This window comes from Rhea americana, unplaced genomic scaffold, assembly GCF_003343005.1.
Source record: "Rhea americana isolate MKP2758 unplaced genomic scaffold, rheAme1 scaffold_17, whole genome shotgun sequence".
NCBI classification, from domain to species: Eukaryota; Metazoa; Chordata; class Aves; order Rheiformes; family Rheidae; genus Rhea; species Rhea americana.
Genome location: NW_028185816.1, coordinates 4,884,728 through 4,907,290, shown reverse-complemented (window position 1 = coordinate 4,907,290; position 22,563 = coordinate 4,884,728). Strand labels below are relative to the sequence as shown.

General features: G+C 36.8%; 1 protein-coding gene across 2 annotated transcripts in view; it reads left to right on the top strand.

Moving 5' to 3' along the window:
* The window catches only part of LUZP2 (leucine zipper protein 2), a 182,012-nt gene that overhangs the window by 121,086 nt on the left and 38,363 nt on the right, over nt 1-22,563 (top strand). For both annotated transcript variants that reach the window (XM_085300808.1, XM_085300807.1), the window contains exons 6-9: nt 4,447-4,509; nt 7,347-7,409; nt 17,028-17,102; nt 21,786-21,950. In XM_085300808.1, coding sequence (XP_085156934.1) covers nt 4,447-4,509; nt 7,347-7,409; nt 17,028-17,102; nt 21,786-21,950 — 366 coding nt within the window. The remainder of the gene's footprint in view (nt 1-4,446; nt 4,510-7,346; nt 7,410-17,027; nt 17,103-21,785; nt 21,951-22,563) is intronic.

Below are 22,563 nucleotides of genomic sequence, written 5' to 3'. Positions count from 1 at the left end.
GTTTAAAATATGCATAAAATGATTGCATGTACCAATATTTGATAATGCATTCTAACCCTAAAATCAATAATAATTGTTCTGGAAGTTATTTTGTCTAAAAACAAATTTTTGGGGGCATCTGTGGGTACATATTTGAAAACATTGCTGGAAAGGTACTATTCAGGAGCATTCTTTAGTAAATCTGAATCGAATCTTATCGAATTTGAGTTATGTGAGATAAAAAGAAGGAAGTTTGAGGTTAAGGAAGGGTGAAACAATCTCCAAAGTACTAGAGAAGTATCAGTGTACCATCAGTTCCCTTTTACAGTGCAGATCTGGCTCAAGTGCTTTTTTGGTACGTGGAGGGGAGAGCAGGGAGAGGAGAACTGCTCACAGTTCATAGTGAAGACCATGACTAAACTTCTGCCCAGAGAATGAGTTTGACTCCAAACGGCCACTCTCGGAAGGAATCGCAGTGTCGTGGGCTGGTATTATTTTCCAAGTGATTTTGACTGTAAGTGCTGGGCAAGAAACAAATCTTACCTTAGATGATAGCCATAGAGAGCAAAACTGGTGTTCACTTGGAGACATGCAATTGAAAATACAGACTAAAGAGCAGAAAAAAGCACAGCCTACATCTGTAAATGTAGTCTGTTTACTAAACTTAGTATCTTCAGTAAGACTAGAATTTTTAAAGAGCTTTTCAGCCATTTGTTTACCGGAAGAAGAGCTTATCCCAACTATTACAGCCTGAGTAATTGCATTATAAATTTCTCTTGAATTAAGCTATAGCTTTGTGAACTTCAGAGCACAAGAACCTCTAATAACAACTATGAATTATTGAGCCCTTAAACTGACTTGGTTCCTTATATCCCATTGCACGTTTTTAGTATAAAATATTACTATGGAAATTCAACATCTTGCCTCATTATTTAAAAATCGTAAAGGTTTAACAAAAGAGCTGTTCTCTAGTCTTGCTTAGACTGCCAATGAATTGTCAGTGAATGACAGCAGAGACCATCTTAAATCAACCTGCCTTTGAAGAACACTTAAACTCTTTAGCCGGGCAGTGGTGAGCAGACTCAAGTTAGTCTGATGCTCCTGYTTTACCTGTGAAATCTCAGACAGAAAAAAAAACGTAGATCTATGGATAAATAGGTATCTAAGTAATTCAGTAATGTCAATACTAACACRAATAATAACTGGATTGTGAGTTGAATCTTTATGTGAGGTCATTAAGCAATKATATTTAGTTCACCCTAGGGATATCAACGATATGGTGCATTAGAGAGACAAATTCCAGTTAAACCATTAATTTTAGTGGGAATGAGCTTTTATTGAATAGTCAGAATTTAGACTTTCTGTGTGGAAATATTAAAAAGTTCAAATACATGAAAGGATATAGGGGAAAGAACATATATCTGGGAGGGCTCGATCACAGATGAATGATTTTATGTTTGCATAACTATTTCAATAATTATTATGCAATAGATGAAACACATTCTTAAGCTACAGCAAAACTTCTAACTGCCTCAAAGCTGCCACTTCTGTTTCAGTGGTAGGCAGGCTCTAATTGCACACTAATCTATTGCATAAATAGGATGGAATCAAATCTCAGCATGTACTGCTATTTTTTTCCCTGACTGTGCTATGCTTCCAAGCCTTTTGCATGATCAGGTGGGGATGTGACTGACAATTTGCTATCCATAAGTCCATAATGGATCTAGTAGAAGATGTTGCATAGTGAGGCAGCTCATAGCACAAAGTGTGATTATTGTTGTGAAATCAATATGTGTTTAGATTGTTATGAATTTAAAAGTATACATTTACTTTCACACGTGTATATTTATCGCTAGAGTTAAAGAGACATCACAAAAGAAACCCCAAGTATTCAAAATTTATAGAAAGCCTTTTATTCTATATCTCTCTCAATACTTACTCATTACTCTAGTTCATTTAACATTGTGCTGTGATTTTTGCAGCAGCTGTTTGTGATGCAGCAAAATGTTGATTGTAGCCACGGCTGAGCGAGAAGTTCAGACAGCCTCGTGCCACTTCAATAGCRTAAAACAAACATATCCTCATTAACAGAGGGATCTGGAGGTGACACACAGCAATAGTAGAAGCTACTCATGAGAAACTGAACATAATGGAGGACTTGAGTAGCAGTGGTGCATATAAATATTGTGTAAATATCTGAAATATCCTCACACAGTAGAGTGCAGGAGACTYGATTTATCTGCTTTAGAAAGACGAAGGGCTGAGCCAGCCCTGCTGGGATTAAAGCAGGCTCACAAATTCATGCTATATAAAATATTTTTTTCAATATCCTGAAATGAAAAGCTAATAGTCAAAACAAAATAGGCACCTGTACATTGCRATATCAGATATGTCCAGATATTTGATTTTGGTCCATTGCTGTCTTCTGATTTCCCACCTAAGGGCTCAGTGAGCAGCTTTTGTTTAACAGGAAATGGAAAACAGTTCATCTTGGCAACTGGCCCTGACACTCTGCTAAATGCAGTCTAGTTCTTGTTTTTTATAGGATGTCCATAAGGAATAGTCCAGAGATGAGCGGGAGYTCAGCGTGATTTGATTTGTACTATTCATCAAGGGGAGGCAGAGCCAAATTTATCTTGTATATAACAAATAACTGYTGTCAGACCTCAGAAAAAATGTCTGGAGTGATGTTGATTACTRGGAATAATTTTCTGAGAGAGAAAGGGATTTTCTCTGCGTGAACATACTTTGTGTCCTCGCACTTTCAAAGGCTAGCAGACAACATTAACTTGTGTTGTATTGGTGCTGTCTACGTGCTGTAGTGGGTCCACTGAACAACGCAGGGCAACACCTTATCGCGCTTCTCGGATGGATTGTGAATTCTGTGTCAAATAATAAAAATCCTGAATTAAGATCCCATTGCTATTTCTGGTTGCTAGTATAGGAGTTCCATATTATGAAACATCAACGTGAGAGGATAAATCACTCATCTATGTGGATRTAGGTCAATGACACTGCATAATTTGTGTTATTTTTCCACTGGATAATTTGTGTTATTTTCATCAATGATTTAATTTCATCCTTTTGTAAATGCGGTATGTGGTTTGTTAGAAAAATGTTAAACTGTAACATCAGATTTACAATGATGATTAATCCCTTTAAATAGGTAGTTTGTCAAAAGTAGTGCTGCTGTGGAAAGTTATCAGTGTTAATCAGGATGCAAAGCTGTGCTTCTTAGTGTCATCTAATTTAAGTACCAAAAAACCACTCCAACTCTAGGGAAGAAGTTCTCAGCTACCTTGGACAAGTTCCTCCTTATGTCCTTGATAACTCTTACCTTTAAAGCTCGCTCTCATTTATAAACACAACCGTAGACTAAATTATTCTTTTTTGCCTGTGTTCTACTAATTCAAAATTTTGTTTTGTTGCCAGTGGGCTGGGTAAGAACACAAGATTGTTAAATTGCCTTGAACCTAGATAAATATCCAAAATGGAGTCCATCTAATCGAAAATACTTTCAAATTGTGTTCTTCGGCCAGACTACTTTGGCATGAATTTTGGAAATCCTTTCAGCCACTTAACACAATTTCTGTCCTTCTGAGGTGCAGGGCCTCCAGGTCGCGCAGTCGGTGTTGCAGCAGGGCCTGCGCAAAGCAGCACATGTGGAAGTTAATTAGGAACTGCTAATACGTTAATAAAAGTATCTCTTACAGTCGTTTGTACTGGAATAAAGAACAAAACCAGTCGGCTGTGAGGCTTTGGAGAGGMGCGTTTGGTTTCCCTCCTGGCGCACCCAGCCCTTTGCAAATCCTGTTTTGTGCGGGGCAGAATGAGACACCTTGCAGTGGTTCGCTGTTTCTGTGGCAGCGTGTGTTAGCCCGCAGCGGACAGCAACAGTGAAATACGTACGAGATGGTGCCGTCTCGTTATTTTGGAACTGTGCAAAGGAAGTTTCAAATGGAGCAGGAGTTTCTTTGCATTGGCTTTTTTCAAGCAAAACACCCAGTTGCTAATTCTGGAAGTAAACTTTTGCATTTCACTGGAACATGGACCTAAATTTGAACCGACCTACTGAATCGGATTAATGTTACTTCTAAAATGTCGGTATGTTCTTCTGCATAGTATTAAAGAATAATATTGCCATTGAGTARTAAGTATGCATTTCTGAAATACAATGGCCTAGGTTTATGAATGTTTATAGTTTGTTACCATAGGAGTCCTTTTTTTTTTAGTATGCTATTTTCAGCATTTGAGTATCTGCATATTTAATATTTAAAAGGCTCCAAACAGTTTACAAAACTGTTCACACGGYAGAGAAATCTTTATCCTTGATTAATATGATAAAATGTTATCACTTAATATTTTATTAAGGAACAATATAATATACATATATATTATATGAATATATAAATATTATATATTAATATTTAAATAACTCTCAGTAATACAACTTTTTTTCTCTCTCAGAACAAAAGCCTCAAAAACAAGCTCCTGTCAGGAAACAAGCTCTGTGGTATTCATGCAGAAGAGGTGAGTAGAGGTTCTATTTTAAATTCAACATACCCAGAAGAAAGCTTGCTGCAAAGCTTTTCATACAGAGGCTCTGGCATATACACTACACGTTATATATTACACATGTATGATGCGTAATACATATGTATTCRTAAAGCTTTTATATCTCAATGCATTTCTGTGACCGCACTGGAAGTGACTTACATATTTTGGAAAATGAGCGGAAAATTCTAGTTTTGGACAAATGCATTAAAGCTTTGGCATACTTATGAAAACTATACATAATTTTGTAGATGCACTATCTCTATAACATATAGATAAAACTGATATTCTTTCTGTGACCTCCTCCCCCATACCTAGAATATTGGAAGAATCTTTTTAGAATAAGACAAAGTGCCTTTTTTGAATAGTTTATAGAGGTGGGAAAGATTTGTTATTACTGATCCTTAGAATGTTCCATTATTTGAAGAAAAGAATGTCATGTGGTAGGAAAAARGCCTCTCCTTTACAGAACAGCTAGCAAAGATAGTTGATGATACAGCGCCTCTGGTTTTTTGCAACTACTTAAATGTATTCATGTGAACAGTCACGTTAGCTACTCCCTTTTTCATGTAAGTGGATGTTACTATGTATGAATTTGATTTACTCCCTTTTGCCCTTTTTTTTTTTTTTTTTTTTTTTTGCATATGTGGCTGAAAGGCATTTTACCCTCCTAGAATGAAGCAGAAATGTAACACTTTAATTATGAATGTTTTAGTTAAAAGGAAGTGACTGAATATGTTTTCCTCAAGAAAAACTCTATTTTTAAAGTCAGAAGTTATAAGTTCACASAGTGATTTCTAATTACATTAGCTATTTACCCTCAATGAAGATCTACAACTATTTCTGAGAACTCCTCAACAGTAAGAAATAACAGATTTCTTTACTAGCTTGTCTAAATCTCTGTTTTTCTTCCTATATCATTGTTGTTGTTTTCAAATATGCCACAGTATTTGAATACAAATATATTTTCTTCCCTTATTTACTACTAAAAAATTTGTCAGCATATGTAACACAGCTTTCTGTTTTCCACTTTTTTTTAAAGTTTGTTTTCCCTAGCTGCATAACATCTTGAATGTTTGGTAATTAACTTGAAGATCTYTTCGCTGATTATATCTACTTTAATATTTGCAACATAAATGTGTATAATTCTGAGGAAGAAGTCTAGAATTATTTTATATTTAGTGTARTGTATGAAGGCTTGCTGTCAGAAAAATTCCGGAAACCTCAGTCTCTGCTAACTAAACTCATCGCATCAGAGACTGTGAATGTATTTTTAAGCTTAAGAATTTCAGAATTCATGGATCATCCGCACAAAAGTATGGCTTTTAAGTGGGTTAGTGCCATTAGAACAATTAGAGATGCTACGGAATTATTTATTTCTTTGTTATTTTGCAGAGTTAAGCAGAGAAGCCCAGAGAAATACAGTGCGTTTACTGCCCTYTAATTAAGTGCTGCATGCAGAATTCAGCAGGCGTTATAGCTGGGTGAAATCAGTACCATTTTAATTAGCAGTCCAAATAGGCTTCGTGGGTAGAATTGCTCTGCTTTCRTTCTGCTTCCTCAGGCTGCGTGTGTGCTGTTGCAGTGCGCCCTGTGGTTCCGCAGTAGGCGGGAGCGTGCCCGTGACCCCACGCATACGGCGTGCCGGGGTCTTCTGCCCAAAGAAGCCGGCGCRCTGGCGAGAGGAAGGCAGAGCGGCTTGAACCTAGGGCTCGTCAAGACGCGCGAAGGGGCACGTGCCTAGGAAATGCTCCCGCACCCTGTGGTTTAGAGATGACTGTCACGCTATGGCTACTGATGATCTTAGCTTGCCGATTGCACTAATAGACATGAGCTCTGGGCATCCTATTTCTAGAAGCACAGAAAAAAAACCCATAAAGCTACCACCTGTTTCTCCCTAACTGTCCTTTGGAGAGCCCTTTTGGGGAGTTACTTTCTCAGTAAAACTGGCAGCAGTGCTGGAGCTAAGAAAAAAAACGTACACAATTTGTTTGGCTTAAAATAATTAGCTTGCTTAGAACAAGCTCATCAATGTCATCTTAAGAAATCATCAGGGAAGCTGTGACAGCACTTCTGCTTGCTAATAAATGCCAGCTTTGTGCAGCCAGAAGGCCACCAAGAAATAACTTGGCAGCCCCAGAGTAAATATTAATAGAATGTATAAAGCTAATGCAAAGGGAAAATACTTGAAATTATTTTTAAGAGAAAATGTGAAGATACTTAAAGTAAAAAATCTAGTTGAACTGAAGCCAAAGCTGATGTAAATCAGCATAATTATGCCTTTTCCAGTGGAGGTGGTTGCAAACTGAAGACCTACCTTATTTGAACAGCATCTGGAAATCCTTGGTTGTTACAAATCAGAACCTGTGCGACTCTGGAAATTTTTCCTCTGTAAAAYCTGAATAAATGTCATGGTAACTTATGGTACAGCTATAATGCAGTTAAATATAAAAAAGAAGATTCTGTATAGTGAAGGTGCTGCATTCAGTTGGGCATTCATGGRAAGTATTAATATCGTCTCACATCTGAAATAAATAACCTAAATGACTACTCACAATAGTAGCAGCTTATGTACATGTTTTTGGTGATTGCCAGCCTAAGTTTCCCTTGATACCTTTAACTGGTTTAGACAGGCTACCCTGGAAAAGCAGTGTATTTTCTTTTGGGTTGTTTTTCTGCATCTTAAAGGTGACTTTTTTTTTCCCTGATTTGTCAGACTGTGCTGTCTTCTCTACCCCCTCCCCCATCCCAATTCTTWAAAGTAAATATTATCACTAAAAAAACCCACTGATTTTTATTATCCTCATTTTCAGTCAAAAAAGATCCAGGCCCAGCTGAAAGAGCTTCGGTATGGGAAAAAAGATTTGATATTTAAGGTGAGTTTTATTTCACTATCACTGGCTAAGGTGTTAGTGTTGATGTAATATTGAGTAATCTAGGAGTGTGRTAACTGCCTTTATCACTGTAGTTCTAAGGAAAGATTTCCTTCTCACTACACTAAATGAGCTCAAAACACCAAAGACAGATAATACCATAATGTAATTTCAATGGCTTTTTTCTAAACTACCCTAACAGGGACAGTGCGTTTTATAAAATTGCTTTCTGGAGCAAAGAAGCGAAGATCCAAAGCATAAAAAATTATCTTGTATCTTGGTCTGGTTCTAAATAGGCAGAAGTAATGGAAAATACATAGTTCATCAACATCTCACATAAAACAATGTTCTAGTTCCCTGCCGGTGACCAAAACCTATTGCCATATACCATAGATTCTATGCAATTGTTTTTCATCTTTCTAGTTAAACAATAGAATATTTTACAGCTATTTATTGAGTGGGTTTTTTTTTTCCATTGATTAGCAGCCCTCGTGGCAATGCCAATTACTGTGAGCACTTAAAGCAAAGTTTTAGATTTGTGATAAGCTTGAGCAACAGAATGTTGCTTAGCTCCCTGTATCCAAATTCCTATGAGATGCTGAAATATTTTCACTGCAACTGAAACTCTAGAGAAAATTGAAATCTTTGGGTATACAAGCCAAATGAATAGCTAGTCTAGCTCATTTGAAAAAAAAGAGAGAGTGCACAGATTCTTTGCTGAAGGGCATCAGATCCCTGTTAACATCTGGAGGAGTCAATCCCAGCTGGAGAGGGAGGAGAGGGACTCAGGTCATCTGACCTGAGGCTGCTAATGGAGTAGTGCTTTTAGTTCCTGCACTGCATAGTGCTACACCAGTCAATTCATTATTGGGATGTGTGAAATTCATTTTAAACCATGCTCCTGATATGGTAAATAGACTCTAGGAAAGGCAAAGTAATGTGAAATTGTTTTCAAATCATACTTACTGGATGTGGTAAATATTTATACCATTCCTCCCCCTAAAGTAAAATTGATGCTACTATACGTGTTTCCTTCCTTATTAGGGGTAGTTAATTACGTGCCAGCGTATTTAATAAGTCTGTGTTTAATTTCTTGTTCAGTTCATGGATGATATATACCAAATAATACTCTGTTCACTAGAGAAGTAGTTTGATTATTTTTTTTCTTCAGTACTTTTCCAGAAACCAAAGTTGTACTAACAATCTGTAAGTCACCAACTTCTCCTTTTCTCTCTTTCTGAAGATGGGTATCACATTTATTGATTTCTAGTCTGAGTTCTTAATCTGCTATCTGCAAACTCTGTAAGTAGCTAGGCTTTTAGAACCAAATACTATTTCCAAAAACAGAAAAGTGGTTATGTACAAACATAACTAATAGAAAACGACAAAGTGAAAACTCGTACCAACCTGTAATTAGATGGACTCATATTAGATAGAAAAATGATCTTTTACTGATTTACCTAAAAATTTAGGTCTATATCTAAACATTAACTTACAGGTATTGAGTACCATAGTATGTAAATTAGGCTGAAAAGACAGAAAAAAGAGTATTAAGTACCAGCCCTCAGAGCAAAATTTAAAAGAATTTTGGGAAGAGAGGCTTAAGTAATATTTGTCAAAGAATGTAATCTGCCTCAGATGTTGGAAGATGACCTCAGTAGTATTTTGAGTAATTGTCTCAAATGGTGATTTATTCTTTTATAGTGATGGGCTTGGATTATAGGAAAAAAAGCATCATGACTGCAACCATTGTAAAATGTTTTCTTTGTCTTTAACTCAGGAATTATTACCTTTGTGTTGACCTTGCTAAAGGTTTCTGAGCAATAGATTGAGTGATGCGGCAGTGCTTGGACCTTAGGCGCAGATCAAGTTCTCCACGAGCCCAGAAGGCAGYGCTTACGGAGCTGTTTGCGTTTGATACTCTAGTTCCATTTGTATACGCTGCTTTGTGCCAAGTCTAAAAATAAGATTGATGACACTTGTCTTTTGAACCATTTGCAATACAGGGTAATTACACAGATCAGCAAAGTTGTATATTTAATAGCTTAATCGGTAATTAATGATGGTCCACAGAAGTTATTGTGCCTAGTGGTGCGTGACAGCCAGGAGCACTTGCTGGGGAGAATCAAATTTTCTTGTTGCAGAGTTATGACATATTGTTCTTATTCTGAAGACTTACTTGCGAACAGATGTATTTCTTTCAAGGAGTAGCCTTGTTTGTTGAAAGTCACCGTTAGCTATGACAGGGGAAGAAAACTGTAAATGTTCTCCTCAAAGCCCCTGCAGTGATGGCTGAGGGCCTGGAAGTGTATTGCAGATTTTGCTCATGCTTGAAGTAGTTGTTAACTGTATGGAAATTAGTCTATTTATCTGTGGATTTCTATCATATCCTAATTTTAAAGAATTCAATTTTTGCTGTTTGAGAATATCAGGACTGAATATGAAATTTGTGCCAGGGTTTTTTTGCTCATGAATCTGGAGGAGCACTTGCTGAGGTGAGTCTTAGAGACTGCTAGATTTTTTTTTCTTTCTAGGTGAGAAGGTTTACAATGCCACTTGTTGTTAATTATTTTTTTTCTTGATCCACTCAGCACTTTTATATGCTTTTCCATCTGTAGCTGGATTTTGTCCACTACTGAGTGTTCAGCATAATTTTGTTTCCCAGGTTCTTACTAATGATTTGTATTTGGAAATGCCTATTATTTGGATGTAGAAAAATGCTATAAGATGGGATGTTATTTAATTGTTTTTTCTCAGTAAAAGTTGAGTACTTGGAAGAGAMAATTTAGATTTGGTTAATAGGTTTTAAGATACTGCATAAATATCTGTGGCTGATGTTCGCTCGGTAAGTGGTGTGATTACTTTTCAGATAACAATCTTGTTGAGAAAGTATACTTAGTTCAGCCCATTTTTCATCTTGTACCATATGGGTCTTTTATTGTTGCATGGTGAGTGAGGAGGTGAGTTTCTRTTTTTGTGAAGTAGAAGTGTTTTTTTCTTTTTTTTTATTTTAATTTGATTTCTTTTGGAGTAAGTCAGATGAAGAAAGTAGAATCTTGCTCTTTTTTYCCCTGGATTCTCTTGAATAGTTGCATTGTGTATTTGTATTGCTTTGAGACAACTGTGTAAAGGAAGTCTTATGTAGATTATGTCCCTTTTGCTGAGGAAGTAGATGTCACTGTTTATCTTGGCATTTTCTTCTAGTTGCATGTTTTCCATTTAAATTGTCATATTTTAGTATCTTGTTTATTGTTATTATAATGTTAGAATTGTTAGTAGTGGTTTAATGTAGCATGGGGGAGGGGCCTGAGGATCTGGGTTGCTAAAAAATACTTACAGCACTGAAGACATTGGAAGTTTTAAAATATAAASAGATAAGTGACATCCAGAAGGGTACAGTGATGTCATCATATACATTTCTTAGTAAGGATGTTAGATTATGTTTTTGTAATATTCTTACTCTAAGATGACAGCTGACTTCACYTGCTCTCTGACCATCATTATTTTTTAACATTAGACAATTCGGTAATGTTCTTATTGAACTAAATGTCTTTCTACTCTTCTATTTCTTTAATCCATAGTGTTGGAAATTCACGTAGTGTTGGAAAACATAGGTTTGCAAAATTCGAGTGTTATTTCAGTACTAAGTAACCGACATCTATTTAATATATTGTTAGAGAAGTTTTTTGTAACAGTATTGAGCATTAAAAACTGTCACAACATTTCTAATGAGCTGAAAAATCCAATTTAAAAAGTTTCTGTATAGCCCTGAGGAAGTGCCGTAAGAGTATGAACTTGTGTTAGAAGTTAATGCAATCCTTAATAGCCAGGCTGCATTACTGTGAGACAAGGCTACTCAGTAGCCAGCGTGAGCTAAGGTTACTTAAATAAATTTGGCAGCAGCAGCTTTACATTGAACTGGCAGCACTTAGCTGTTCAATCAATTTACAGGCCTGATCCAGCTCCCACTAAGACAAGAGAGTTTTGCCGTTGGTATCGTAGTGAAGCCAGGACTTGATGATTGACGTTTTCCAAGTTATCTAATTCTAACAATTTTGAGTGTAGCCCAGGAGGGCTGAACAGTTTTTAAATTTTGCTACTGTGAAGCACTGAATAAATCAAAACTGCCCAAAGATCAGAGGAAAACGTAGGACTCAAAGAAATATAAAAAGCCGAAACATGAGCCAAAGCCTCGTGTTGTGTGAGCATGTAATGGGCAAAAGAGGGAATGTTTCTTATGGAAACCCTTAATCTGGATCCTGGCGTTCCGTATAGCAGGATGGGGCCAAGAATCGGAGTGAGTAACAGTGACRCCAGCCACGCGCTTGCGCGTGTAAGCCTATGGGCAGAGTCACTTTTCTTCAGCTCTTAAGCCTTTGTGGTGATGAGTGCTGTGGCAGTCCCTAAGAAAAATGTTTTCTTCTAAAAAAAAAAAAAAAAAAAAAAAAAAAAAAAAAATTTTAAATGAAGGCTTCCAACCACAGGCAGTTGTGAACGCATCGGCCAAACCAGAAGGAAAGAAAATTCCGTCGGGGTGGATATTATTTGATAGCGTAGTGCTGCATCATTTGGCCTGCCTGTCGCTTGGTCCTGTTTTTCTGAGACAGTGCAGGCAGCAAATTCACAGGCACCTATAGGAAGGATATTTATGATTTACTACAGAAAGTGAAAAACAAATAAAGTAAATTTAATCCTCATTTTGCGATTTATTTTTTTTWAAAAAAAAACCTGCATTATTCTCTGTGGACGGATTTGAAGCCACTTTGAAATAATTAATGCATATGCTGGTGTTAATGAATATTGTATGTGTTGAGTGGTTTTTGGCTTTATTGGTCAACTGAACGTGAGGTAACATTTTCATACTTAAAAGCTTTAAGTCAGTTGTCTCTCAACAAACACTTGTAAGTGGAGTGGTATTGCCAGGAATATTAGTTCCGTTTCTGTATTTATTTATTTTCCTGGGTAGCATATCCTTTTGAGTGGAAAAGTCCAGGCCTAGAAATAGTCCCCCAAAAAGCAAGAAGTTGTAGCCTCTGGCAAGATCTAAACYAATCCTTCCTCAAGAAGAACGAAGTAGATGTTTACAGCACACTGCTGACAAGGGTACAGAACATACTGGTAYGCGTAAAACTGATTTTTAAATGTCCGCCTCAGTGCGCGTTCTCTTCCTGCCGGCACGAGCGAGGTGACTCCTGCCCGAAGGCTGACGGGGAAGGGGAGGCGCAGCGGGCCGCGGTGGTGAGGCGGGCTTGGTAGCCCTGCGAAGGAGCCGCTGCCACGTGACGCCGGGTATTCTGGCTTGAGCTGGAGGGGGGAAGGCCGCCCGCAGGAGTGTGGTGGGTCCGGGGCGCGGTGGCGGCGGTGGTTTTAAAGGAAGGCGACGAGGAAGGTAGGCTCKGCGAGCGATGTGGCGCTCTGGTTCRGACTTACTGTCGGAGCATRTTGTGCCTGCGCAGAAAASCTGCTCTTTTCCTTTGGGTAAAGCTTGAGCTCTTTCTTTCGTAAAACGTTAATGAACTGTGATTTTGCTTTAATCATGGCTATTTTTTTTATGTGAAGGAAGAACATGAGGGTAGGCAAAAGACACCATTTGGTGAGGAAAAGTGAAATTTCCACTAATAACAAACAAAAGGGCCTTAATTTCTTTTTTTAGTGCACATCCATAATAGTCACTAATGAGAGATGAAACCATTGCAGCAGTAATAAGCATCAAGAAAATGCACAATTTGTGAGATTTTGGAGGAAATGGTGTTTTTAACTGGCTTTTTTTTCCTTGTAAGTGCTTAAAATATAACTCAGTTGTTGAATATCTGATTTTAGCTGCACATCTGATTAAATGGAAGAGCTGTGAAAAAAAAGTTATTCTCAATTACATTTAACATCTTGTGCTACAGTAAGTAGGACAGTTCAGAAGCATGAAGTGTATGTGATTTTCTGAGATACAAATAATGCCTACATAATAGCCACAGTAGAATTCTATTTTATTGGATAATTCATTCAATTTAAGCAGTTGTCCTAGTTTCCAGTTAAGTGGTTTCTAATTAAGAAGTTGTCCCCATTAGAAGATATAATTAATGCTTAATTTTTAATKATTTAATATATAAAAATTATGAAATAACTATACCAAATATATTCTTTTTCTCCTTAAACATTTATTTAAGGACTATGTGGAAAAAAACTAGAGTTCGGAATATTGCSTCTATTTAACATGTGATTAGACATCATTTAGTCAATCATTTTTTCTGGTTAAGTAGAATGTAGCATAATTTTGTCCTTAAAAAAGCAGCACTTGCTGGTATTGAATACGAAGGCTTAAAAAGTTTCATAATAAGCAAGCAAAAAAAATCACAGTTTCTTTTGTCCTGAAGAAAACTCAGGCGTGAATGTGTTCAACTCTGCATGTGTGAGGATTCCTTCTAAGGTGAAGCTGCTACCTAGTCTTTTCTGGAAAAAATACTTTGTTTTGCTTAGGGAAAAGAAAAGGAACGGAATATTTGTTTTCCTCTTTATTTTTAAGGCGTTAGCAGTTAAAACCAAACAAAAACAACAGAAACCCAGCACCATTTAGTTCTTATTCCACGTTGAATGGCATGTTGCATGAAGTTCTAAAAATACTAGAAAGCTGCCTTAAAAATGTTCTTAGTGCCCTAACAGCAGTGCTATTTTTGTAATATCCATACAGTTGATCCTAGTCACTCATGATATGAAATGACCCTTAATTATTCCAGGACTGGAATGGAGTCCTCACCCGCTCCTTCATTGCTGCTGGTGTGACTTTGACTTTGAGAGAGAAACTTGTACATCTCAGCTCAAGATAAGCACATCTGTTTGAGTTAATAAAGTTATTTCACTGACATTAGTTGCTCAATGAATTCTTTTAGAGAATGAAAAACTGATTTATCTCATTATTTCCTCTATAAGGACCTGATTCTTCAAGAATACCAAAGAGAAACTTAAAAGTTTTTGTTTTCTTGGACTGTATTCATCGAAGAACTTCTGATCCTTATTGAAATGAGCCTTGTTTTTTATTCAGTGTCAAAGCTATGTTAATGGATTTAGACTCTAAAAATCTTTTTAATTAAAATAGCAGTGAAACTGCTGCAATATGACTTCAGGTTGGATGGACGATTTTGAAAATTTGCCCCCAAAATTGATTATTCTACAGTCTTGGCACTAAGATGTAAATAGTACAATTTCTAAGTGAACAGTTCACTATTTCAAACAAAAAAAAATAATGAAAAGATTTTATTGTTACTTCATGTTACTTGGATTGATATCACCTATTGGCCTATTGTCTCAGTAATCTGTGGTTAAAATAAATTTACGTGAAAGATATAAATAGAATCAGTCTATCAAAATATTACTGTAGTACTAGGAGTATGTATGGGGCTTGATAACTGATTAGTTCAAAAAGAGTTTGTTAATAGGTATTAGCCAGTCCTTTTAGAAGAATACCTTTTCATCAGAAACTGGAAATATTTTACTTGATGTGAGTGGCGCGGTTACAATGTATTGGATTAACGATCCTCCTTCTAAGAAGGATTGTGAATGGCAGGCACGGCACCACTTAGTGAAGCTGAATGCTTTGCCTTCACCTTGTTTGTTGTTGTTGTTGTTTTTSCCCCCATATAGTTGCAGTTGCACTGAGTACAGTATATTACATAGCATCTGAAATGCATAGCTTTAGCCCTAGTGTTCCRCTGATTYGAACCACAACATAGGTCATGCTGAATGAAAAAGCGGTCTGGTCGTCCAGCCCATACCTTGTGAAAATCAATCATCCTCCACGTAATTCTGATCTTTTAGTAATACACAGCCTCAGAGATACTGTCCTGGCTTTTCATTTATCAAGAAAATATTATTTTATATAATTAAATTTTAAATGGCAAWTGAAATTGTTTAACTCTATATACTAGTTTTAAATGTAATTTCTTATTAATGAAAACGTATTAATTTGTACAACTGTACTGTAGTAAAATATTTATAATAATTAAAATGTTAAYGATGTGAGAAATTATTATTGTACTATCAGTGAGAACTGTCTCTGTGTCATATATAGCCAAGTTTGCTGTTTAGTCTTTCAAACAGTGATTGAGACCATGCTTATTATGTGTGTTATTTTATAACTATTTTTAGTAATATATGTGTTTTGGCTAATGAAACTGAATATTCATGAAAATCCACAGATAAGTGTCTAATCCAGTCTCAAAGTACAAGTAAATTCTTTACATGGGCAGGAAACTCTACATGCCAGGCTTTTGTCATTTTATCAGCCTATACATAAGCTTTCAGTACAGCCTAGGTCTAATGCTAATAAATGTTACCTGATGTAGATACTGAGGACTGCAGTCCTCCGTAAGCTGTACATGAGAACTGTATGTGCTGGTGTCCTCTCCCGGCTGGAGAGGAGGCGGTGAGGGAAGGGGAATTGGTGCTTGCAAATATTTAAAATTTGATGTTCTTTCTAACTGATAAATTAGAACCTTATCTAACTATTTTGTATGCAAAAAATGTGCATTACCTAACTAGTGTTTCAGACAGGAAGGAGAACTAGTTAGTTCAGTGTCTTTCTCTGTTCTTCATTCATAAGCAAGAAAAAGCTAGTGAGCTATATTTTTTGGAAGTACAACAGTAAAAGAAAACTGTAATTTATTCCTTTTGGTTGCATGATAATGTTCTATTACATGATATTACAGGAAGCAGAGAGCTCCTACTTCCTTAAAACACAGAGTTCTTGCAGAGGATGCATCTCCTTAAMGGAAAAATTCTATTTAATTTTATCTTGTTTCTAGGGAAGGGAAAAAGAGAGACAATCGTTGCCTTTATTTACTGAGTTTTAAGAGTATCTCACAAATCCTTGCGTTCCATATGTTGCCTATATATTGTGAGAAGCCAGATCTCCTCCTGAAGGAATGTAAAAGAAAATAATTTGATATAAAATAAAAAGCAAACAGTCCTTCTGAGTATGGTTCAGACTAGTTGCCTGACCCTGACTTCAAACCCAAATCTCCCAACATGCARTCTCACTCTGTAGCTGCGTAATTAACTGGTCTTGCGGATTTTTGCTTTCATATCTTCAGGGAAGGAGATGGCGAAACAGTCTGGAGTTAACGCCTTACCTACCAGTAGACAGCCCAGTAGCCTTTTATGAGGAGTCTGCATGCATGAATGCTTGGATATATTCTAATTTCTCTGGCTAACATTAATGTTAACATCTCAATGCTTAAAACTAAAAAATAGTGTTTCAAATTGCCAATGGAAGATTAGATAAATGAAAAAAAAAAAAAGGAACTTAAACTGTTAGCCTGCTTTGGAAAAGTCAAAGTGGTATTATTATAAATACGGCTGGAATTATTTTTCTTACTGACTTTGAAAATAAAGAGTAAACTTGCATTCAYTTAAATGGAAGAGATTTGAGCCCAGTTCCCACATAGAAATACACTTTTTCTCAGGAAAAAAGTATCCCTTGAGGCCTGGTTGTTTGGCAAGGAATTCTGACCTAATTCATATACATTATTTGTAAATTTAAATCCTTTCCTTTCTCACAGGCACTACATGAAAAATTATGGGAAAAAGCTTATGCTGTAGATTGTATCATCTTTTTCTTGTTTATTCCCACAGGCACAACAGCTGACGGATCTGGAGCAAAAACTAGCAGTTGCAAAAGATGAATTGGAAAAGGCAGCCCTTGACAAAGTAAGTATAACATGACGTAAACGTGTTTATTGGCTATGAATATTTCAGTGTAATTTAACAAAAACAAATGAAAGTCTTGCAAAGATTTAGATGCATACTTAACTGCATGTACATGGGAGTAATTGCATTGATTTGGTGGGCATAATTATAAAACAGGAAGTTAAGCGTAATTGCAAAGTGGAGGGCAATGAATTTGGCAAGAAACTTTGTTTGAGATTTAGTCATGGTTCCAAGTAAGATGCACTACAGAAATACATAGATCTGTAGAGATGGAAAGGGCCGCAGGAATCTGCGTCGTCTGCCTGCGGAGCACGGCCCRCTCGCGACGGGGAGGCGGTGGGGAACGGGGCAGGGAGGCAAAACATGACGCACGTGCGCCTGTGCGCAGCAGTGACACGTTCTTCTRGACGTAGGGAGGCTGGGGAGAAAACGTGATGCTGCAGGGCGGTGGTTTGAGAAACCTCGGGTGCCCAGCTGCATCTGAGGGGAGCAAGGGTTGCTTTCCTTCCCAGCAGGCAGGTACGTGGAGAAAAAACGTGCTGTCCCCTGAACACAGAGCAGTGGCCCCAGCTGGTATGGAACTGGAAGGCAAAGGAAACTGAAGGGATTTTGATTTTTTTTTTTTTTTTTTTTTTGCCAACTGTTCTTGTATGTTGAGAGTCCAGTCTTACGAATTTTGACTTACAGGTCTTAATTTTTGGATAACATTTTCTGACGATAAATGGTTGATCCAAAAGCGTTTCAATCTTTCCATTAAATTCTTGAGAAATATATATCTTGATAACGTCTCTAATGTTTCAATTTCAGCTCTTTACTGAACGAAATAAAATACTGAGAATGGAGTAGTCTCAGTAGAACACCAATTCTGAATTTGAATTTCTGAGGTCTTTTAAGGAGAAAGTGTTGTTGAGAAACCTATTTTGGACTCTTATGACTGTCAAAATTAACCGTTTAAACAAAATTAGAATATCATTCCTAATTCTCAGTTAAAATTATTCTGTGTTTTTCTTTTTTTTCCCCCAAGAAATAGGAATTCCAAATTTTTAACACTTAGAGCTTTTATGTGTACATTTCTTATGGTTGTTTTTGGTAAATTGACATGATTGTTTTGCTTTTAAATAATGATGATGTCTGCCAAAAGATGGAATTGAAAGGACAGGAAAAAAACTCAACATACTACTAAAGATTTGTTTTTATGTTTGGTTTTCTGAGATTTTCAGGTTCTACTGGAATTTTTTTAGAAAGAATATATTTTTATATATACCACACACATACACAAAATACATACATATATGTATTTATACACACACATATATATATTTGTACACACCTTATACTAAAGCATTTTATTTTGATCTTCAGTGCTACACTCACTGAAGTCATCCTCTTAGCTGAGAGTTTACCTCCAGCGTTGCAAAATGTCACCCATGTAAGTGGTGCTCACAGTAGCAACTACCCAAACCTGTGTGCTGAATTTCCGGTGGTGTATCATGTGTTTCTTGCTACAGTACACTGAACTGATCTGCTCCACAAATTAATCTAAAAATTAAGCGTGTTCCTCCTTTGCATGCACATAGTCAGACGCAGAACAATGCTTGCAGGAATACCTTCTAAAATATAGCTSTTCATTATAATGCAGACAGCTATGAAAGAGAAGGCAAAGAATATTTGACTTCAGGAACTTTTAATGAGAATATGGTTGAGGAATGCAGTCTGCAAATTAAAAGGGGATTACACCAAAGCCAATTGACTTCTCTGGTTCTCTCTTTCTTTCCTATTAAATAAAATAGGATTATAATTTAGGGCACAATTTCAGTTCTGTAAATTGGTTGACCGGAAGGCTAGTGTCACRTTCTGGCAAATTATCGTCGAGATGTTCTTTGGATGGCATCATTGCTCACATGCTGTGAAAATGCAGTGGTAATAGAGACGGGAAAGGGAGTTGAAAAAGCAACGCAAATGAAAGGAGAAAGATGAAGTTCATATCAGTGGAATTGTGAGATAGTTTTGTGACACTAAAAGTGCCCACGCTTGGCTGGCTCTAACTGCAGAGTAATAAGACCATTTCAGTTGCAAGCACCTTTACATCCTGCTTGAGAGCGTTTCTGCATGAACTAACACAAGTTAGGGACAGCCAATGGTCCATCCATATCTTCAGTGGAGACTTACTCAACTGTTTGGACAGTGTTAGCTAAAGGAATGGAAACAACATGCAAAGCAGTGTACACTTTTGGAACACGAACTGTGTTTGAAATGAAAAATAGAGCCATTGAGTCTCAAGCTGTGCCTTTAAATGGATATTTTGTTGTATTTTTCAATGATCTCAGACCTTTCTGTTAAATATTCTTCTTAAGTTGTTCATGCTGATAGTGGACTTAGTATTTCACGTAAGTATATTTACACTACAASAATTTTCTAGTGCTGGCGATGAACCCAGAAAAGACTGACCTTTTTTGCATTTTGCATTCTGCACAAATTATTGTATCTGGAATTCAGCAATGTAACAAGAATATAAACAGATCTGGCAAATACAAAAACATGTATCAATCAGATGTTGGCAGTATTCTGACTGGCAAACTGCCTGTTGTGACCAACAAGCAGTCAGATATTTCAAAGATTTGTCAGAACTTGGTGAAATGATGTCCTTGGTTCCAGTTGTGTTTCCTTAAGTTTATTTCATGCCGACAACCTAGAGGTCTCGCAGCAGCRTGGTCAGGTTTGAACTTTGCTGCCTCCAGGATGAAAGCAAAATAATATATTCTACTTTCACCTTTTGGATCAGCAAAATATAATGTAGTTGCCGAGGCAGAGGAGGTTGCAGAGGGCAGGGCAGGAGGATGAGGATGAGAAGACTAATGTTTTGTAGGAGGATTTGGGGAAGGGAGGAATATGACTTCAGAGGACCCAATCTCAGCTGAACTTTTTCCTGGAATCAAGAGACTTATTCCCTTGTGCAAGAAGAGTCCTTTCCCTGTTCACAGAAGCAGCCGCTCATCATCCAGAGCCTCTCGGTGGCTGTCTGATGGTAGAGCATCAGGAGCCAAGGCGTACACGTGCAGGTGTGGGAACGCTCAAGGATGCCGAGATGTCAGGCACATCTTACTCTGACTCATGGTTCATACATTTTTATGAGTACTCACTCACAGTGTCCTCTTTGATGACAAAACGTTTCTCCTCGTCAAACACGTCTTATGAGAAAGATGCTCTGCTTACAGACAAATGAGCTCCTTTCCATCTCTTATTTCTTACGTTTCCTTTATTGTACTGTGTATGAATAGTATTTTTGAGGTAGTCTTTGGCCTTACTATTGAAAGTTACCCTATCAATTTGTGTGTGTGTTGGGGGGTATTTTTGTTCGGGRGGAGGAGGGGAGGGAAGAAGGTGGTTGTTTTTAATACAGACTGGTTCTCTTCCAGATTGGCCCAGTTATATGATATGTTCCCTAGCTCCAATTCAATGGAAGTTTGTTTTCTGACATAAAACACAGAATAATGTCATGTTCAAGAAATAATTATTTAACAAATAAATTAAAACAAGATTTGGTGTCTTACTGAAGTACCATTGCTTAAGATTCATATTGATGTAGCTGTGAAATATTTTATGATATGTGTATATATATTATTTTACATAGGTAGTATGTAATATTTTACATACACATATATTCTTTCGATGATATACTCACAAGCTTTGAACTGTGTGTCTTCAAAAAGTCTTGGAAGCTAGCGATGTGCTAGTATTCTGTATTTATAGACACAAGACTAATACAAGGAATAAGGGCAAGATTTTTTAAGGAAGAGTTTTGCCAAACTCCYACTGAAATGACTGTAAGTTATCTCAGCTGCTGACATTTGACTCTAAGGGACTTGCTGTGATAGAGCAAAGATTTAAAGCTAGATTTCCTGAATGCCATAGTTGTGTTACTGTCCTTACGTCTCTACTTATTTCAGTGGCAGACTGCTATTCTCATTAATATATCCTTTTGCATTACTGGGAGTAAAACGGCAGTGTTTTAACTGCAGTTGCAAGTGCTGTCTTGTAGACRTTGTGAGAGTGGCAGCTTATTCACCATTTAAGTTTTGGTTCTACTTTATGGACAGTAATGGATATGGACAATGATATTTTTAATAAAATGAAAGTCAGACAATGGCTTGTTTATTATACGGTGCAACAGTACAATGTGTACATGTATGTGCATGAGGGAAATCATCTTTTTGTTGGATTAAAATAAATCTTTATAATGTGTGAAAACACTAATTATTCTGAAGGATGCTAAATTAMATGGAAGTGTATGTCTTTGCAATACTGGTAAATACTAAAGTTAGTAGTGCATCTACTAACTATTAAATGTACAAGTCTGAACACTATAGTGTTTGGTAGATTGTATTTATGTTCTTTTTAAGATTAAATAATATTGAATAAGTCTTCATAATAATGAATATGGATAAAATTGCATGAATGAAAGGCAATAACTTCCCAGGCAGTTTGATGTGTAATGCACAGTAAGCTAGCTGGTAATCGTGTTTTAAAAAAATGCATTAGATTGCCTTAATTTCTTTGTTTAATTAAAAAAAAAAAAAAAAGTAACTTTTCCTGAATGTGTGGTTTAATGCAGAGAGAGAAAGCAAGCCGTTCTGGTGATGATAACACATCTTTTGAGATCTGATGATTTCTTCTTCTCCCCAGGAGTCGCAGCTGAAAGCTCTGAAGGAGACTGTACAGCTTTGCCTGTCTTCTGTTCTGCACAATAAGCCTCCYACCAGGAATCTGATCCCTGCAAAACCAGCAGAGAAGCTGACGGCCCCCGTGGCAAAGGGCTCAAAAGTCCCTTTTCAAGGGACAAGCACTAAGGTATGGTTTCTCCCTTGCTTTTTCTCTTTTTTAAACATTCTTGTGAGTTTGCCCTGTAAGAACRTCAAACTGGAACTAAGGAGGATTTTAAATTCATTGAAAGATTAGGATGAATTTTGAGGATAATTCTAAGCCTGTTTCTGATGTCAGTAAACTTTAAAGAAGTTGGGAAACAGCTACTTTYCTTGTTAAGGAACAAATTCTGTTCGTCACTTGGTAAATGAACCATGTCTGCACAGCATATTTACAAGGAGGATAAGTCTGCAGCTGGAATAAGTGAGGATGCTAATTCATAGCAGCATTTACYTACTGGGCGCTGACAATGTGTTTGTGGTAATACAGTACTAAATACTAAAACAGTTTCTATTTGCTGTGGTTTTAGTGAAAAAATGAAAAACAACTGATACTGAAACCTAAAACAGTCTGGGAGACCCAAAGTGAAGGAATCTCTTTACATCTATTTCCCTTAGTCTGCAGAAAGAATCTGAATGAAATTGATAAYAGGACATAGAAAATACTCCAGTCGTGTAAGATACCTAAGAAATGCGAAGGGCAGCTTGGGAAAAAGCCAGAAAGCTAAAACAGATATGTTTTATGGTTGAACTTTTGTACA